Source organism: Protopterus annectens, chromosome 10.part0, assembly GCF_019279795.1.
Source record: "Protopterus annectens isolate FY-2018-M chromosome 10.part0, PAN1.0, whole genome shotgun sequence".
NCBI lineage: Eukaryota > Metazoa > Chordata > Ceratodontiformes > Protopteridae > Protopterus > Protopterus annectens.
This window is the reverse complement of record NC_056744.1, coordinates 544,985,331-545,006,959: the sequence shown is the minus strand read 5'-3', so window position 1 is coordinate 545,006,959 and position 21,629 is coordinate 544,985,331. Positions and strand designations below refer to the sequence as shown.

The 21,629-nt window shown below is 39.2% G+C and overlaps 1 protein-coding gene across 1 annotated transcript in view; it reads left to right on the top strand.

Annotated features, from left to right (window-relative positions):
- LOC122813217 (4-trimethylaminobutyraldehyde dehydrogenase-like) overlaps positions 1-21,629 on the top strand; it is a 325,358-nt gene that overhangs the window by 205,141 nt on the left and 98,588 nt on the right. Inside the window, exons 7-8 of the mRNA XM_044085402.1 lie at positions 8,246-8,386; positions 11,310-11,498. Of these exons, the coding sequence (XP_043941337.1) occupies positions 8,246-8,386; positions 11,310-11,498 (330 nt within the window). The remainder of the gene's footprint in view (positions 1-8,245; positions 8,387-11,309; positions 11,499-21,629) is intronic.

Here is a 21,629-nt window from a genome sequence, read left to right as displayed (position 1 = left end):
ACAGTAGTCAATTATTAGTTGATTGTATATATTAAAGCCATTTTCATAGATCAATGTCTTCATGTTGGAAAAGTGGTACCTTTTGTAATATATGTTGTATCATTTTCCTGTCCTCCTATGCATGGCTTTCTTAGTGTTGCTTTTTGTGTACTTATTCCTTTGTTTTACTCATTTGTATACTGTATTTGCCTAGGTTGTAGCTGAAAAAGGCCCTCTTAGCCAATTAACAAATTCAAAATAAAATAAATAAGATATAAAGAAAATAAACATGTTACATGTCATTGTGCTGTCATGTACATGGAAACTCTGTACAACTATGTCAATGGCTGTATAGAGGCTGCTGTACCTACCAAAAGAAGCCCAAAACTAACTCCAAAAACAAACCACGCTGATGGCATCACAGAACAGGTTATACAACAAAAGGAAAAAAATCATGGCTAAACTCAGGCAGTGCAACTCCCATAAAGATAAGAACTCTCTCATCAAAATAAACAGGCAGCTAAGATGGCTAATTAAGTCCAATAAGGCAAATTTTGAGATCAAGATAACCTCCCAGGCAAAAGACAACCATAAGGCCTTGTTCAGCCATATCAGAAACCTCAAAATAACTGGTGGTTAATGGTGCTACATTTAATGATCTGGGCACTATAGCAAATCTGCTGGTTGCCAAATTCAGTTCCAACTTTAAACTCCTCCCCACTCACCTCTGGCTACCTCCAAAGTAATACCTTCAAACATAACCCCTCCAACTATAAATAGAGAGCATGCACTGACTGTGCTCACTAAGGCCAAGAACACAGCTTTAATGGGCCCTGATAATATCATGGGATACCTCCTAAATAGTCTCAAATATGACCTATCAGGGCCACTGGAGTTTCAACTAAAAAACAAAAAAGTACCGAAACTAACACAGCTGAAGGTAAAACAAAGAGCTTTAATGCACACAAAAGAGAGTTACTGTTTAACTATAGTCTTAAAACAGGCTTTGTGCCATGAGAATGGAGGACTGCAACAGACACCCCTCTTCATAAGGTCGGACCATCAACAGATCCCGGAAACTATAGATCCATTCATCTGACTAGTCTTATATTGCAAAACCGTAAAAGAATTATTATGGAAGTGATCAACAAAGACATGGGAGACCTTCAGAAACTGGATCCATTCCAATTTGGTTTTGTCAAAGGAAGGTCATGCCTAATGAATCTGATGGACATCTTTGAGAAGGTCATCAAGGCAATGGATGAGGGTAAAACAGTGCGTACTGCCTACCTTGACCTGGCTATGGCATTTCATATAATATCCCACTCGGGCATTGCTAACAAACTTATAGAATTAGGCATAAACCCCTATATAACATGCTAGATAGCCATCTGGCTCACAGATAGGACACTGGAAGTTAGAATTGGTGAGACCACCTCCTCAGAGTGGTCAATCACTACTGGAGTCCCTCAAGCCTCTGTGCTGGGCCCACTTCTCTTTGGCATCTACTTCTCATTAGTCAAAGCCAATGTCAAAGGCCTCTGGCTGACCAAGTTTTCAGATGATTGCAAACTGGGAGCAGTTGTAGAATCCCCTGAAGAAACTAACATCCTGAAAGAGGGTCTAACACAGACAGATGACTGGTGCCAAAGCCACAGCTTAAAACTCAATGCCAAGAAATTAATTATAGTACCTTTTGGGAAGTCAGCCACTCCAGGAAACTACATTTAAGATTTGACCCACTAGTCAGGTATCTAGGAACACATGTAGACAGTAGCCTGGCCTTTGACCAATATGTATTCAAGATAGTAAGGAAATCCTTCTATGTTGCTCAACTTAGAAGTAAGTGCATGGCATCTAAGTCCGGGGAAGTCATTGTACCATTGCACTCGGCCCTCATCAGACCCATAATTGAGTATAATGCACCCTTTAGTATGTACCCAACCAGACACATGCAGCAAATGGAAAGTCCACAAAGGTTCCTTACAAAAAGAATACAGAACATAAACACAATGTTCTGTGCGGATCACATCAAAGAGCTATCTCTGTAGTCGGTCTCCTGCAGACTACTGAGAGGTGATCTATCCCTGGCATACAAGGCAACCCTGGACTCAACTCTGACAAACCTTTTGCACAACCACAAAATAAAAAGCATCATTACTACTAGATCTAAAGACCTAAATTTTAAATACAATATAAGTAGGACATGTTGGAAAGATAGATATGTATCCTACAGGATTCCCTTTCTCTGCAATAGGCTCTATCCATGGTAAACAAAGTCCCTGCCTAACCCTGTTTAAGCATCAGTAAACCACATTGTAACCAGCAATCACCCCTATATAAATGTCTAAAACATATAATTTTGGGATACCTTTGGGTTGTATAGCTAGGCTTATAAAAGCCCTAGTGGTCGTTAGCTTGGTATACACCTATGAATCTACACCTGTGAACCTATGAACCTATATCCTGATTTGAATTTGTTGCATGTCGTACAGCTTAAGCACTGCACTATCAGAAAAGTTTTTTCTTTATTACAACTTCATGATTCTTCCTAAAGATGAAGGCAGCCAGTAAACCAAGTACTTTTAGTCTCTTTCCGACTCCAGCACTTGTAAAGTGGAATCATATCTGCATTTTGTAAGTCTTAACGAACTTTGCCATTTTTCATAATTTTATTTAGTGTCATATCACTTCTTTGTTGAGTTCTCTAATAGTTCTGAGGCTGATGTGATTTCCATCCCGCATCTTTACCTTGTCCAACTTAATCTTTGGAAATCTTTTATGACCATTCCTTTTTTTTTCAGAAGGCTGATGATTTTCTTTTCATAGGTTAATAGGTTGGTACTAGGCTATCGGCCCTAGGGCCTATACAAGCCTAGCAATAACAATTCCCTGGCTATTTCTTCCCACACTGTTTACTTCCCTGCACCCCTGTCTAGCAGGGTGACTGACATGATACCCGGGGTGAATTTCCTTTCTCCTATTCAATCGTCAAGGTTCCTTTTGAAGAGGGCCAAAGAGGTGCTCTGCTTGACATGTATGGGCAGTCTATTCCAGAGTCTGGGGAGTCTGTGGATCAGGAACCTATCCCTCCAGCATGTTTTGTTTATTGTGATGACAAGATTTAGATCCCTGGAGCATGTGGCTCTGTGGGATTGGGAATTCTTTAAGTGTAGCATGTCCAACAGCTCCGGGTTTGACATGGCCTTGTATGTTAAGCAGAGATTGCCTCTGAGTAGATGATATGCGACAGAGTATAGCTGGAGTTTTTTAAGGCAGTCAGCGTAGGGCATCTTTTTTAGGCCTGTGATTCTTTTAGTGAGGTATTTCTGCAGCCTTTCCAGTTGTTGCCGATGTCTTGAGAGGTACATACCAAATGGGGCGTTGTATTCTATAATGGGTCTAATGAGGGATGAGTACAGTGGGACAATGACCTCCCGGTTTTCTGGATTTAAAGCCCTTAGTGATGAGGTGTGCCAAATAGAAGAATTTCCTGACTGTCATTCAAACAGCAGTGCTTGTAGAGACAACACCACGACTATAAGAAGCTGACCGTTTATTTAAATGAAAAGATGATGAAAAACAAATATAAAACATTTCCAGTAAGCGCTTTCACATCCAAACTGAATGCTTCATCAGACTGTCTGTTAAATAAACAGTCAGCTTCTTATAGTCGTGGTGTTGTCTCTACAAGCTCTGCTGTTTGAATTTCGTTTGGTTGCTGCACTTGAGACACTCTACCCATGCAAGTGGATTTTTTTATAGATTTCCTGACTGTTGTGGCGATGTGGTTAGCCAGAATCCCTTAGTGCTGGCCTGTACTTCAGAGAACTAGATGCTGACTGTAATTTTCTCCTTGTTCAGCCTGGTGAGTGGGACAGCAGTGTGCCTGACTATAAAGTCACTTATGACTAAAGTGTTAGGTATGTTGTCTTGCCTTAGGGGCTGTTGCTGGGTGGCACACTGGTGTTATGATCTATGTGACACTTTGGTTGTGATTGGTGTTTGCATTTCAGCTTCGGAGGTCCTTGTTGCTTGGGCAGGTTACAGTTAAGGGCCTCCGCATATGTTTATTTAGTGTTGCTATGTGTGGGTGTTGGTGGTGTGGGTTTAGAAGGGCTATGTGTTGCTTGAGGTCTAGTGCAGGTGTTAACCTTCTCCTCTTGACTGTCTAGCACAATCTCACAATCTTGGGTGGAGAGAGCTTTGCTTCCAGTTTGGCTATGTAAGTGCATCTCTCACAGGTTGTAGTGTTGGGTGATAGGAGGAGAGGGTTGTCTGTGTAGATGAGGCAATTGCTGCATTGCCCCAGTATGCCCAGATTCACCAGGTAGACAGGAGAAATCACTGGAAGCTGACCCTTGGACATGCCTGGTTTGGTGCTTTTTTTGTAAAGTACAGGAGATGTTTTCCCTTGCCTTAGCAAGGTACTTTGCAATTATAGGCTGTTTAATGCCTATGATTAATTTCTCCTTATTAACAAGGAGAGTTGAGTGCTTGTATCAGTTTAAGGCTTCCTAGTGCTTTCCAGCAGGTATTAGAGCAAGTGCTAGTCACAGGGATGCTTAAAGGTAACATGAAAAAAAATGGTTTATACTAAACACTGCAGTGTGCACTAGAGAAGTTAGATGTGAAAGTATGTAATTTAAGTTTTCCCTGTCTAAAAGGTTAAGTTTTAGTGGGGAGTCACTATTTTTAAAACAACAAGATAGATTGAAAGGGGGTGGTCACTTTTGTATTCTGGTACTATGGAATACAGTAGGATGGCCAATAAATTTAAATAGTTGAAGGGGAGTGATTTCACAAAATGATAACTTTGTGCTTACTCACACAAGCCAGTAAAAGCAGAGAGGAAATGAGATATATGGTCAAATTAACATAAGAGGCAGGCAACTAGAAAGACAGTGGTATTTAAGAACACAATAGTAACAGGGTGGGGGAAAAATTTCTGCCTGACTCACAAGAGACAGAGCTGTGGTGTCTTTTGAAGTGTTAATATGCAGTTAAAAGCAGAATACAAGTAAAACACAAGGTAAAGAAAACAAATCAGAGTATTCAAAATATAAAAAGGCAATAAAGTAATACAAAATACAACAAATAAAAAGCAAATTAACTTTTCCTTCACAGCAAAGTGTAGCATAGTCTGGGTGAGCCTTTCTAGTAAAGCCAAGTCATTCCTGTCTTTCTGATGACCGAATATAATAAACCTCCCCTCTTTTTTCCAAATACTGCACAAACCCGCTCAGTCTTCTGACATGCGTTTTTTTATCTTCCTTTGGCTTAAGCTTCATAGTCCCCTTGTTTGTTCTTCTTGTTCTATTATACATCAGTAAAAGGAACTCAGTGCTAATTTAAATATGTTTATTTCATAATTTTTAAGTCTAGGATCAAAATTTAAATATTTTTTATTTTCCTGTTTTAAGTGAGCAGCATGGAGAGTAAAATGCTGCACGGCTGTCCTACAAGTTATACGGCATGAATTTCGCTGAGCAGCCATGCTTTTGGGCCATTTCACTGGTCGATTCTTTAAACATAATTCCCAGCAGGATGTAATATTTTTTTAAATGACACACATGAGTTCCCCATTGTTGCATGATAACTGAGATTAGAAAGTAGATACAGGGTGAGTAATGTTAAGAGACACTAAGACAGGGACTGAGCCGCGTGAGAGGGCACATTTTGAAAAATTTTGGTAAGCATCCATTAAAACAATGTTTCTTAGCTAATTTCATTTTTGTACAGATAAAAGATGATTTTCCTACATGGCTGTTAACCGTCTAAGCCACATGTTAAACCTTTTGGATGCCAGAAAAGTGTTTCTACATGAGTACTACTTGCTGCATTGTGACAGAATGAAATATCAACTCTGTTTTTTGCCTCCCCTATGATTCCCTGAGTTTCAATGTAATGGAAAAAAAATAATTGAAACCTAGTAAAAATGTGTTATTATAACCTGTGACAGGAGTACAAGAGACTTCCCCAATTAGTTTAAATGATGGGGGCTCAGACAGTCATTTAATTAGACTCCCGAAGGAAACAACTTCTTTTTCTAGGAAGCTTTTTGCATTGAAGTGTATGCACCATCTGTTTTTGATGCCAGATAAGTTACTTACAGATCATGGAGACTCCAAGCCCACGTGTTAGAGGTGGAATTTACCGCAATACTCTCCATCAGAGGAACACATCTTTCTTGACTGCTCCTTATTGCAGCAACTCTGGTCTCAGTTTTGAGAGAAAACAGAACAATGACTTTCTGTTTCAAAAGCCGAGATGCAGCACTTAATGTTATATAGATCTTTTCCAAGCCTACAGGTGCCACACTCCATTTTTTTATTTGATGGTTTTGATGGCTAAGTAGGCCATAACCAGACACTTGAAATCAACATATACATATGTTTTTGAATGTCTCAATTTAATGAAAGAAATCTATAGAAATGAAAAGCTGATAGTAGAAAGAAAGAAAAAATAACTTATCCCAGTTTTTAATTAAGTAGGATCCATATTGTGATTTCATATATTCATATCATGAAATCTCTGAGTTTTTCATTAATATTTTTATACAGCAAATAGATTTGTATTTTGAATTAATGCCATCATCTAGCATTAACCAATGCCACCTGGCATATGTTTTGTTGAATTATTTCAAGGTAATTTTAAATTAGTATTTCCTGTCTGCAGCATTATATACTTTTAGTGGTAAGGGGGAGCTCCTTTTAGTTGTCCTCATTGCTATTCCTGTTGTTATTTCTACATTCTACTTTGTTTCTTTCCTAGTCTCATCCTTGTAAAAACTCATACTATGTTGTATAATACAGTCAACGTTTCAGTATAGTTGTATAACGCAGTCTTCTGCAGCATCAACAGAATGGTTTGGTGGGACAGGTATATCTCGCAGAGGATACCATTGTTCTGGAACAGACTCCCCATCAACAAAAAACAAAGTTCATCCTTGCCCATATTTAACCACAGCTTAGATCTATGGATGGGAAACAGAAAATTTACCCCAGGACTTCTCTCTGTACTACTAATGAACATTGGCAGTTTGTAAATGCTTTATCCCATGCATGCCCCCGCCCCCCAATTTATCTATGGTTTGATCCCAATTTTTCTCATTAGGAGAAATATATAATTACTAACCATGTGATGGGTAAGGCCAATCTATAACCAAATGAGATGGGTTATTTCGAGCACAAAAAGGAAAAATGGCTAGGGTTAAAATGGCCCGCAAGGGCAGCTAACTCAGCACTTACCTATGAACTTATTTATTATTCTGAACCTTGAAATAGCTACTTTATTTTTCTGCATTGCACACTTTAAGTAGTTGTTCTTGATTTTGTAGCTTGGCACTTTACATCATTTTATAAAACAGTCAGAATGACTCATACAGTTTATGGACTTTAGTGATCAGTTGTTCTGATACTGCATGTAGATGTATACATTTTCTTGTTGCTCTATCATTAACTTATGGTTTCATGCTAATCAATAATATCATTGGAAATCCTTGCTATGTTACACAAAATTCAATAAAAAGATTTAAACAAAAAGGTGTTTCTTTTCAGGGTGTAAGCCCCCTACACCCCTCCCAACCCCATTCAGCATCCCCCTCACTTAATATACTAATTATAAGGTAACAACTGTGTACATAAATACAAATCACACTAGCAGTGATTTTCTATGGGAACCAGCAATCATTTTGATCATTAGTGTATGGTGATGTGTATTTGTTAAAAGCATCCACATATTTGAGTGTATTTCATCCAATGAGTTTAAAGAAGTACATGCAGAATAGTGATTCTGTAACTCATCTTGTGTGTAATTTAGTACATGCAGAAGAGTGGTTCTGTAACTCATCTTGTGTGTAATTTAGTACATGCAGAATAGTGATTCTGTAACTCATCCTGTATGTAATTTAGTACATGCAGAATAGTGATTCTGTAACTCATCTTGTGTGTAATTTAGTACATGCAGAATAGTGATTCTGTAACTCAGCTTGTGTGTAATTTAGTACATGCAGAATAGTGATTCTGTAACTCATCTTGTGTGTAATTTAGTACATGCAGAATAGTGATTGTGTAACTCATCTTGTGTGCAATTTATTGGTGTCAATGATATGCTTCAGATGAAAGTGCTTTTTATCACTAGTGAATGCTTCTGCTGTGAATTTAGGAAGGTGCACCTCTTATTCTTTAGTACTGTTAAATAAATATTCCATAAAATGATACCGGATGTCACTCCTGTTTTTTTTGTTTTTTTTTTGACTGTTAAGGTTATGGGAATGGCTGCACAAAGGATAAAGCCTGTCACTTTGGAGCTAGGAGGCAAATCTCCTCTTATCATCTTCTCAGATTGTGATCTAAGTAATGCAGTTAAAGGGGCACTTCTGGCAAACTTCCTTAATCAAGGAGAGGTAGGTAATCTCATCTGTACCAGTCTTTCCAAAAAAAATAGCTAAGTGGGAAATTGTGCCATCCAAAACAAACAAGTAATAAAGCAATCTGTCCTCACCTGCTGTAAATTAAACTTTAAACAAGTAAATTGCATACCTGGACACTGGCATTTTGAACAGTCCATGCTTTTCAGAATATCTGTAAGGAAGTACAGCAGCAGAACATTTAGTCTCATTATGGATATGTTTGATGTGTTGATTCTTATGTTTCATTTGCTTTCAAAATCAGTATTTTTGCTGTGTATTCTGTGCAATTTCTGAAGCATTGGCTTTGAGACCACAGGGTACTGTAGTAGCTATTGTTTTAAAGAGTATATGGTTGTAAAAACATGTATGTTTTCTTTATTCTGCATTCTAGAAATCAGATTTGTCAAAAATAATCGCAGCAAAATGGTGGGTAAATAAAAGTTAATATAAAGAACGTAACATTTTTATGACTAGACTGTTTCTAAGTGGATAATTATTTTCTGTAGCCCTTGATGCAATTCTTTGTGTTTATGTGAGCGAGTGTTTGTATGAGAACATGTGTGTGCAAGTCAGTATCTTCATACTCCAAGAGTAGCACTGTAAGTGAAGTTCATTTCTTTGTTTGCATCAGCAGTAGCCTTGCACTCCCACCAGTTTCATTTTTTTATCAATTATGTTATCTTTTAAGTATGAGATTCAGTCAATGTATTTTGTCAGTCTGTGTAGTAATGCATAACCATAAATGCATTCACATTGGTTTAGGGATGTGTGTACCATTGTGTATCTTCAATGATAGAACATAATAAAATAAAAAAAAACAATTAAAATTAACAGATAAATGACAATTAAATATTGAAATGAAATATGCATGTAATATCAATTACCAAGGCAAATAATATTCTTCATTTTGACTGGAGTATAGATAACTATCCTTTACAACTCCCCAGTGTAAAATAAGTCACAGTACTCAGGGTGTCTTACAAGTGCTTAAATGCCTTTAGCTCACAGCTGAATTGCTCATTGCTGCTTGCTTGAAACATGAATTTCCTGACCTCCTATTGTCTCATCTCAAGACTATTAACCCTGTACGTAGCTCATCCAAAGCCCTAACTCTAACCTTAAAACTCCTAGCTAGTCCCTAATCCTATCTTCAAATCTCACTCACTGACCCTAAATCTAAAAGTCCATCTTACTCCCTAACCCTAATTACAAGCCCCAAATTCTAAACCTAAATATCCCGATTGTTCTGAAACCATGAATTTTCTAATTATATCCCAATTGTTCCCAAACCGTGAATTTCCCAGTTTTCTCCCTCACCCTAAATTCCTCTATCTTTCCCTAAACCTAAATTTTCTGCTTGCTTCCTAGCCCTAAATTCCCCAGCCACTCCTTAACCTTAAATCACTCTCTAAACCTAAATTCCGCAGTGTCTCGCTATATGTAAATTACTCAGTGACTCATTAAAAATACATTTCCTGATTGCTCTTAACTTTAAAACCCCATCCCACTCCCGGTCCGAATCCTGAATGCCACTCCCTAACCTTAACCCTAAATCCCCCAGTTGTTCCCTAAATGTCACCATTAAACTGTTGCTCCCTCCCAACACCTGCCACATTACCTTGTTCTGCTCCCTCCCAACACCTGCCACACTTACCATGTCCTGCTCAGTCCCAACACCTGCCACACTTACCGTGTCCTGCTCCCTCCCAACGCCTGCCAAACTTACCATGTCCTGTTCCCTCCCAACACTTGCCACACTTACCTTGTCCTGCTCCCTCCCAACACTTGCCACACTTACCGTGCCCTGCTCCATCCAAACACTTGCCACACTTACCTTGTCCTGCTCTCTCCCAACACTTGCCACACTTACCTTGTCCTGCTACCTCCCAACACCTGTCACACTTACCTTGTCCTGCTCCCTCCCAACACCTGCCACATTTACCTTGTCCTGTTCCTTACCAACACCTGCCACACTTACCTTGCTTGAACTTAGCTATGTGTTCAAGCAGCAGTTTTACTCCCTCAACACAGCTACTGCACCATCGCTTTAACACCGAATTTGAGCATGAGTGGGAGTCAGTGCAAGCTGCCAACACATGAATTCCCAGCTGCAGGTCTGTGGTCCATGAGTACCCAGGACTCAAACATTTAAAGAAGATGAGTATCCTTTAGCACTTAAGTAAGAGTCGATTAACTCCTGACTGTTATTGTAAATATAATAAGATTCATCCAGTAGTTGTGGATGTTATGCCATCACCTCACAATGCTCTGTTTGATGTTATCACAGTGTCTCCTTCACAGATGTTGTCACATAACTGACTATGGCTCGTATATGCCTGCTTCATCTGTATAGTGTCAGTTCTAGTGAGTATAATGACATACACAAAATCAGACTGGTGAACAATGCATAATACCGGGTTGTCAGCTGTAATGGGGTATATGAAGTAAGATAAATTCGTAGAGCACTGGTAACATTATCACTGCAGAAGGATATGGTGTGGAGAGACCTCATTTCAGGCTGCATGTATATGGCTCTGTCACAGAGCTTATCTACTTAGAAAAGCTCAGCAATACAAACCTGACATGCGTTCCCAGCTGCTAGACCATTTTTAAGAGTAGCCAATCAGTCTAAAGAGCACTATTTTTATTGAAACATTTTTAAAAGTTCTATTACAAGTGTCCATAAAGCAACTTAAAAGTACAGCTTTAGTAACTGAAGATGGTTATGTTTGTGTTAAATACTAATTAAAATCTGCATGCAGCTTATTTGCTACACCAGAGCATTACATCTTCTCCAGTCTTGTATTTCAGAAGGCAAAACTGGATATGGCAGCTGTATTTAGAGTCTTCTAAAAATATGAAATATATTTTATGTCTTTCTGCATAGTTAAACTACAGAATGCCTTTATGATTTCAGGTGTGCTGTAATGGAACAAGGGTGTTTGTACAAAGAGATATTATGGATAAGTTTGTGGAAGAGGTGTTGAAAGTCACAAAGACCATTGAAATGGGAGACCCTCTTCTGGAAACTACGAGGATGGGTGGTCTAATTAACCGACCACACCTGGAAAAAGTGCTTGGCTTTGTTAAAAAGGCAAAAGAAGAGGTAAATGATTTTAAAGAACATCTGGTCACATGAATGCATATGTTTATTCACAATAATGCAAAGCTACTGTTTTATATTTCAGCTAATTTTCTGAGGTTTCAGCATGCTGGCACAGATTGTTGATATTGTCAGCATAAAAAAGCATGTCTAAGATCAGTGCATTATTTTATTTATTCATTTATTTGTCTGTATACAAGTTTTTAGTAAGGGAAGTGGCTGTCTGACAGTAGGTGGGTGGTTGGTTTATAGAGACATAACTCCACAGATGCAGTGACGTTTCGGTTCTCCAGATTGGTAAAATGGTTAAGGTGTTTGCCTTACAAAAACAAAGTGCAGTGTTTGATTCTTACAGGGGGTAATTGACTAGGCTTAAAATGGCCCACAAAGGCATTTAGCCTAGTATGAACCCATATTTTGACATCCTTTATGTACTTTCTTAAAGGTGACATTTTTCCCATAGGTTAGAGATGACTGCAGAGAAAGTGAAATCTCTGCAACAGTTAGTGGACTTTTGAGGTACAAGTGAGATGTAAACATAATAGCTGAATAACTGCATGTAGGATATAATGCTATTTTAAAATGGAATATAATGCAGGATTTTTGTTTGGGAAGTGTAAAATGAAATGTGCAGTCCTTAAAAATGCCGCTGAAGAGTACTGATAAATTCCAGCCAATGTATTGCTTTCAGAGAGGTACAGTGATGGGTATGAGAGAGGAGACAGGAAGTAAATGCAGCTGCCTCATGTGATTTTTTTTTTTATTTTCAAGGACCAGGAAGAATGGGGACTAGAAATTTAAACATACTGCATCCTTAGAGGCAGGCAAAGTTTAAAGAATATTTAGCCCTGTAAATAAAATATACTTTAAGGTTAGTGCAGAGGACAGCATCTCTAATTTAAAGGTTGTATTTTGCTTAACTGTTCGTTGTCGCCTCACAGTAAGACGTTGTCCTGTTCGATTCTCAGCTAAAGCGTCTTCTGTGTAGAGACATGCGTGAATGGGCGTACCTTCGTTGAAGGTTGCGCATCAGAGCTGGCAACTCGGCATGTAAAAATCTACTGCCAATCATTAGCGGACCGGAGTCCCACTGTGGTGACCCCTAACCGGGAAAAGCTGAAAGACACAACAACAACAACAACAGCATTTTGCTAAACTGTCTATGCTGAGACCAAGCAAATATGTAGAAGTGGTGACTTATGGAAGACACTTGTACCAAGATAGTATGAGAAACTAGGGTGAAGAGGATGATTGATTTGACTGTTGCTACTATGCATGAAGAGCATGCCTTTATCTTTTGCAGTATTAATGTAGAGAGCAGATTCCTCTAGCCAGCCTTGAATGGAGGCAAAACTCTTTTGATATTGGGATGAGACATCTGAGATTTTATTTTAACTTTTATATATTTTTTTTAATTTCATCATTTTTTAATTGTTTAAGTGAGCTGGTCCTTGAACCCTTTTTAGCCACAACAGCAGTAATAAACACAATATATTTAGAGGTTTAGTGTAACCAACCATCAGGTTTTGGGGAGGAAACCAGAGTCCCCAGAGAAAACCCATAGAACCATGGGGAGAGCATGCAGACTCCACCGTGACAGTGACAGAAGTAAGGAATGAGTCCAAACTCCTTGAGCTGTGCAGTGGAAATCATACCCCAGGGTCAATATGCTGACCATAGATACCGAGAAATGCATATAACAGAATAGAGTCCATTGTACATTGAAAAGTCCAGCATTAAAAGAGTGAAAAGACCTATTCTTAATGAAGATAGTGATTGTGATGACCCCTCTCTGGGACAGTAATCAAGGAGCCTGAATTCTCACCACTGACACTGAAGAGGGGCATTCAAATGGATACACTCAGTATTTTGAGATGCAGCTCTATGCACCAAGTACAATCTCCCCTAAGAGCACACAAGGAACACACTCAGCCCAGGGTCTGCATATCTCTAGATCTGTCTCCCTGCAGATCCCCAATAAGTCTGCCCAATTTTACAGTTGTAGGGTTAGGTCCTCAGCCAAGTGTCTAAGCTAAGTCGTCCAGCACCCTCTCTCTGAAAACCAGTGCTTTGTGTCCCTGCATCAAGTAGCTGACACACACAGCCCCTCTTTGAGATTTAATTTTTCACACACACATACACACACACACACACACACACACACACACACACACACACACACACACACACACACACACACACCTGGGAAAGGCTGGCACGAATTTACATGCTGTGCCCCCTTCTGCCTAGAGTATAAGGTAGTTATCACTGCCACCAGACATTCTCAAATCAGCTACTCTGAGGCCCTTAACAAAGGGTGTCCAATTATAGTGTGTAATATCGGTTCTATATTAGTTCCACAAAAGGTGTATTCCTTGAATACATCTTCATCGAACACCAGACACCAAAATTCACTTCAGCTAACCAAGGAATTTTTCCCATGGTTCGCAAACACTTGCCCACCAGCCATCTGGAACACACAACTGACTAAATCAAATCCACCTAAGTGGAGGGCTTCAAACCCACACCCCCCAGCATGGGGGGCTGTTCCCCCCACATGCCCTGCCCCCCCAACTAAATATACCAACTTCAAGATCACACTACAGTGGGGAAAAGGGCATAGTTGAGGTGATGGCCAAGTGTTTGCGAATGGTGGAATAAATTCTGTGGTTTGGCGGCTGGTGTTCTTTCGTGGAACTAATATAGACCCATAATATTACTATTAATACAAATGGTGGTAGTTGACCAAGACAGCTAAGCCTTCAACAGTGGCCCACATAGTGACACCAAATAAATAATAAGCACTTTCGAAGGTTAAATGCTTTCTAAAAGGACGAGCCACAATAAAAGTTATAAATATATTTAATAATAAATAATAAAAGAGCGTGAAAATACTGAATATATATTTACAGTAAACCACAGTTTAAATCACAGAAAATATTGAAAATAACATTGATGGACAGACTTAAGACAAATAAAGAAAAACAATATGTAAACTAAGCTTCACTATGTTTTCCTGACTGAATCTAGAATTACTATTCCCTACTTACTTAATAGAGCAAGACAGATTATGTGGTGAATAGTCCTTCGTTGTCAGTCCCAATACAGAATACTCAGTACTGAGGGATTTCCCACTGTAATATCTAAAACATAATTTCCAAGATGGATGGCAGAATGACTTCATCTGGTCACCTGACTCTGGTTTCTCACAGTATCCACATCTGAAGTTGAGACAGGAATTTAGCATAGATGGCTACAATCTACATCTAAATGTTTATGGCAATGCCCTGGAGCCATGAAACAATTTCAGTACTTCCCTTCTTCTTTACAGAAGCTATTAAAGAATGGCCTCTCCAAGACCTACTGACTCCGGTTTCATTCAACGCAGTGGTGTGCAGTGTTCATGGCTTAACAGTTAATTTAATTTCAAGGATTTTCCAAAACTAACTGGACTGAGATTAACTGCTTCTCTTCTAGGGGCCTTTGCTAACATATACTGTCTCACATGTATATTCCTTTTCTGTCCAGCAGGATCCACTGTTGATACAATTTCTAACACTAGCAACTTTACAAAAGCATTTTGATTTTCAAATGCCATACAGTTCTAATACATTTGTAAGATAAGATCAGTTTGATATTTAAATGCCATACCACTGTAATACATTAGTAACACAAGCATATTGTATAAATCAGTTTGATATTCAACGGACTTATCATTCTTTACAGAGCTCCAGCTGGCTATGCTGGCACTAGCCTGTATCATCACAGTGATGATAAGGCATTCTGGTATGTAACTCTGAAGAACATTCAGTGGAACATTTTCAAGAAATGAGATTGCATAATCCCATCTAATAACTCTGGCTCTGCTTTCTAGATAATTTGATTTATAGTGAAATTCAATAAATCTTTGAATGCTCCACCAAGATCCAAACGGTATTCACTGTTTTAGTAAATAACTGTTCATTGAATTTGAGAAGACCTGTTGTTGTCCTGTGATTTTCTCAAAGGCTATGTTGGGAGAGAAAGAGAACAGAGTTTTGTCTTTTACTTATTAAAGAAGTTATTTATAGATACATTTTTCAAGGAGTTTGGATGAGGAGACCAGGGTAATAAGGTGTTTGTTACTTATAACACAAAAGGATCTACCCTTATGGGGAAAGAACTTCTCAACCCCCCCACACCACATTACTATCACTACTGCCAACTTCCCTAAGCATGAACACCTCTGTCTGTCCACAAAAAAGGCTAACTGGTTGCCCATAAAGCAGAGATAACTTTTACTAGGCTCCCTACTCCTTAAGCAAGCAGGGTGGTTGCTATCAGGAAATTAATGCATGTCCAGGGATGTTGTGAGGAGGCCCGATGTCACAGGCAGAGGGTCTTGCCACCCCTAAAAGGGCATTAATTCCCTGATAACATCATCTCTGGAGGGCATTATTGCACTTAGAGAATGGGCTGTCTGTTAAATTTTTTATTTTGTTTGCATTAAAAAATATATTTTTTTAAATATATTCTTGATGTTAAATAGTTCCTCTGTCTAATATTTCAAACTTGCTGTAGCATATCTAATTGCTGTTGTAGGAGATACGTCACATCCAAAATAAATGTTATGTAACTATTTAATGTCTGGACAAACACACACACACATATTCAGCAGCACTGTTTACTATTAAAATATCGACGTAGCATTGTACACCTATGAATTATTTGAACTATTTGAACAACAGATGTTTGAATAATTCATATGTGTGCAAGCTACATAATCGTACGTTATATTTGCAACTGTACTGTGCATTCACAAATATGAACGTTTGATTATGTACAGGGATCGCAGTACAGTGCAGTTAGGGAAATACATCTCTTTCCTGACTGTAGTGTGATCTCAGAGTTGGAATATATAGTAAGGGGGTGTGTGGGGGGTGCAGCATAAACGGGATGTTAGGTGTATTAGTTAGGGGAGTTATGGCAAGGGTGGAATTGTTGTTAAGTGCCTGTAAAATTCATGTTCGACATTTTTGGCATTAACAGCTGATTTTCGACATTAGGGCCATTAGGTAATGTGTACTTTCTGCAAATTAATTCGATGTTAAGTACTGTTTTTGTTTTAAATTTCGATATTTTAATAGTAAGCTAGCAGCACAGACACACACACACATGTATATATATATATATATATATATATATATATATATATATATATATATATAGATATATAAATATATATATATATATATTATATATGCACACACACACGCGTGCATGTGCAGACATGCACACACATGACCAGCAGCTACAACTCATTTGTTGCAGCTCCCCTATGCTATTGTTGTCTTATACAAACTGTATTTATTGTGTAACATTTTATTTGTATGTAATTAAATGTGGAGCTTTTCTCCCTGGGCCTCCACTGAAAATGGGCTCTTCTCAGTCCCAGTGGAATGTCCTGGTAAACAAATGCAATAAATAAAAATAAATAAATAAATCATAAAGGATTAAGGTCAGTCAATAGTACCAGGCAATAGAGTTTCATATGTTTTTTTGGTTAAACATTGGATGTTGACAGACTGCATGTTCCATAAATGCATTGTTATTCCCTATCTCACTTTCTGTGTTTTTCTCTCTCTGTCTCACACAAACAAAAACGCACACACACACACACACACACACACACACACACACACACACACACACACACACACACACACACACACACACACACACACAAACAACCATAAGTTACAGCTTTTTTGTTGTAACTTCTCTCTGCATGCCTCTTACCTTTCCCTGATTTTGTATTGTAGTTCTTTGTTTGGAAGATTAAGGTCAGTCAATATGTCAGACATTAGTTTTTCATTTCTTGTTTCTTAAGGCTTGCAAATTGATTGACTACACTCTGCAGTCTAAACACATTGGTCTTCTCTATATTGCTCTCTCTGTATAATTATCTCTCACTGTCACACTCACTCACTGATGCACAGTCACACCCGCCACTTGCATGCACCACACACACACACACACACACACACACACACACACACACACACACACACACACACACACACAAACACATACACAAGTTTCGTCTTTTTTTAATATACTGTTATTTTTTACACTCAATAATCAGCAAAGCTGCATTTATCAAGCATAAAAATGCTGGCTGTTTGTTTATTTTTCTTTACTATTTTCTCTCCACTTTAATATGACGATATAAAGTGGCAGACTTGTTTTTCAGTGGGTGTTATCTGTACATTAACACTCTTCTGGAGAACGTTCATTTTCCAGCCAGGGTGGTGATGTAGAGTTCGCCCATTCTGTGAGCTCTTGTATCGACACTCTCGCTCCACCCCCTTAACTATATCCTCTTCTAACAATCTACAGCCTCAAAACCCAATCTGTATCAGTACCTGCTCTAAAATCTCCCAGAATAAAACTCCACAGCAATCCCTACTAATCCTCATACTGTGGTAGCTGTTACCCCAACATTAAATGATGTCCCCACCTGCACCAGGTTCAGACCTCAGTTTAAAGCACACCTGATTGAACAAAGCCAGTGCAAGTACAGTAACCCAGGCCACATAACGTCACTCCTCCAACTATTACATGCATTGTCTTCTTGCCCGACTTGCCTCTCCACACATAGTTGGCCACAAACTGTATATAGATATATAGTACTATTAACTTCTCAAGACATTCACTTCTTACCTTGTTTTTGTAGTTGTGTAGTCTTTGTACATTTTTATATTTTCTTCTTTGTCCACACACCAGCTAAATCATGTTTGCCTCCTGCTTACAATTGTACCTTCATGCAATGTATCATCTGTCTGCTGTATTGTGTAACCTCCTTATTGCTGTATTGGTATAACCTGGACTGGGCCTGAAATTGGTCAATATTAATCAGTGCTCTACCATGTTTTAAACAAATAATAATAAATAAATAAACAAACAAGAGGAAGTGGTTCATCCTTCAATGTCCGTGTTTATCTTCGGTTGCTTGTCAGTGTATTAACTGTTGTGCTGTCATGTTGTGTTAACTTTTACCTGACTTTGTAGTGTTGAGGTGTACAGCCCTGACTACAACACAGACAATCTGAGTTTGAATTACCACTTCAGTGCTGGAAGAGCCAGGAAAGGGGACATGGTAGGTAGTGAGAGGCTTATGCCAGCTTGCCCTTCCTTAGAGATGAAGTTAGTGATGCTGGTCTGCTGACCTGCTCTAAAAGTGGACCAGGGTAAATGGCCATGGTCATCCCAAGCCAGTGACAGTAGTCCTCATAGAATGTGTTTATTAGATGCCACTCATACATCAAAGGGAGGCATGGGATGCTCCCATAGTGACACAGATGCCCATCTTATTTACTATAGGCATGGTTAGGGCCACAATAGAAGCACCCCCTCATGGCTGCCTATATGAATGCCATGTCATAGACTGCTGTCACTCCACTAATAGAGAACAAATGGGCAATATCAGTGGCTTGATATTTGGCAGGCACAAGGGCCAAAAGTATATTTGTATTCAGTTTTTGCAGAAATGACTCCATATACAGTGGGCAGTATTCAGTCTTATGTATCTCAGATTTGTAACTACTGTATAAGTTTATCATGTTTTGCATGTAATATTGTTGCTGATTTGTGTTTGGAACTTCTCACTGATGGCATCTGCTAAAAATGGGCTTTGACCAGATGGATTTTTTCTGGTTACGAGAACCGAATAAACAACCAAATAAATAAATCATGCTTCCCGTATGGCTCATGCCCTTCATTGATTAGGGTGGGCACTCTTCATTGTTGGAGCCTTTATTTTAGTGGAGGAGGCTAAAGGTCTCAGGGAATTGCCCTCATGTGTTTTTCTGTATTGCACAGTTCATATCCCTGTCATTATGTGACTGTTTGGACTTGGAGCATCCATTATTTTCTGGTCTGCTTGGCTAAGTTGTGGCTCTGTCAACTAGGCATCAATCCATATGTTACCAGATGGGTAGCAAACTGGTTCACTGATAGAACCCACTTAGTCAAAATAGGGGAAGCCACCTCAAACAGTATAACCATAACAAGTGCTGTACCCCAGGGATTGGTCTTGGGACCATTGTTGTTTGGGATATACTTTTCTGAGATGCAGGTCAAAACCAGTGGGCTATGGCTGACCAAGTTTTCAGATGACTGCAAGCTGGATCCTATCATCAATTCCCCTAGTGATGTGGACATCCTCCAACAGGGTCTCACCCACACAAATAACTGGTGCCAGAAACATGGCCTCAAACTGAATGCCAAAAAATGCATCATCACCCCCTTTGGGAGAGTGACGTCCCCATAAATTATCACATTAATAACAAGGTCCTAAGCATGCAATCAGTCATGAGGAACTTGGATACCCATATTGATAGCAAACTGACTTTTGACCACCATATTGCCTCCATTGTATGGAAAGCTTTTTACATTGCCCACATCATTAGTAAAGGTATTTCATCCAGGAACAAGGAGGTAATAACATCCCTGTATACTTCCCTTATAAGACCCATGACTGAGTATAATGCCCCTTTCGGTGTGTACCTCACAAACCACATGCAGGTGCTGGAGAGACCACAGAGGTTCCTCACCAGGAGAATCCAGGGCCTCAAACATCAATCCTACACAGATAGGCTAAAGGCCCTGTCCCTCTACTCAGTCTCATACAGACCCCTCAGAGGTGACCTGTGTCTGGAATACAAAGCAATCTCAGACCCCACCTTGATGGGACTGCTGCATATCTGCAGGTCAAGCTCCACTCGAGTAACCTGCATGCGTGACCTCAAAAGGACTTGTTGGCTGCAGAGATTTGTGTCCTAAAGACTCCCCTTTCAGTGGAATAGACTCCCTCTCCATGTCAAGCAGAGTACCTCACTAACCCTTTTTAAGCGCAACCTGGATAACTGGATGGGGAACAGAAAATACACCCCTGGGATTCCACCTGTGTCTCTGCTGGACAGGGGCATCAGGTGCTGACTTGTCGGAACATGGGCTAAATTCTTGGCTAGACTTGTAAAGGCCTCAGGGACAATAGCCTAGTAACTTCCTATGATCCTGTGATCCTGTCTGTGGCTTGCAACAGATTATGCACTGCAAGTCATTGCCCAGCCATCATTTTTTTTTTAGATTTGTTATTGGTCTTGGACACCTGGTAACATTCATTTGGTGTATTGGTTCTTCACTCACAGTATAGTGTTGGGTCTTACTTTGCTCCTTTTTTCCCCAAGGAAGTCCCTACCAAATACGTCAGTAGACATTTGGGAGATGTATCTTGGTTCAGCCCTTATTTAATGGGTTTGGTCTGAAATGGAAAATCTTCATTGCATTAGTCTTCTGGAAGAGATAGCAGTGCTCTTTGTATTAAAGTGTCTAGAGTACCACCTCAGCTGGAACATGTACTGATAATCTTAAATAATAGGCATGTAGCGAGGGATGTGACCAAATAGGAGCAGACCCATTGCTACCTCTTTCTGCAAGAAAGTAAACAGGGTCTGTGTCAAGATTCTGATTTCTAGTTACCCAGTTGTGGCAAATGTCAATGTCAGAAATATCCAGATGCATCAGTATTTTTATCAAACAAGTAAAATTATTCTATGGAAAATGGTACCTCACAACACAGTATGTTAACACATCAGCCATCTCAAACACACTGGTCTTAGACTGAAGACGTAATGCATTGTGGGATGCCTTAACTCTTAAAATGGAAATTCTATCCAGCAGTCTTAAAATAGCAATGACTATATATGTATTATATTATCACAGCCTGGGAGTGTGATACTGAATGCCAAAAAATGTCCTTGTGGCAGCCTACATACAAGGGAGTTAAATGTAATTGCAGGCACTCTGATCCAACTAGGAAAATGTGGTTCTGTTCAAATTCTGCTTTTTCCTTGAGATTGAACCATGGTCCTGTTTTTGGTTATCTGAACAGGTCTTTTCACTAATGTGCTACATCTCCCATAATTTATGATCACTTTTGGTCTGCTTGCAAAGTCCATGTTAGAAATTCCATCACCTTTTAGTGAATTTAAGCATCATACCTCCTAGTCTTTGGACCTCAACATCTCTTATATCAGTCATTGTCTCTGCACCAAGAGGACTCCAACTCCTTGGGAAAAGGATCCCTTACCA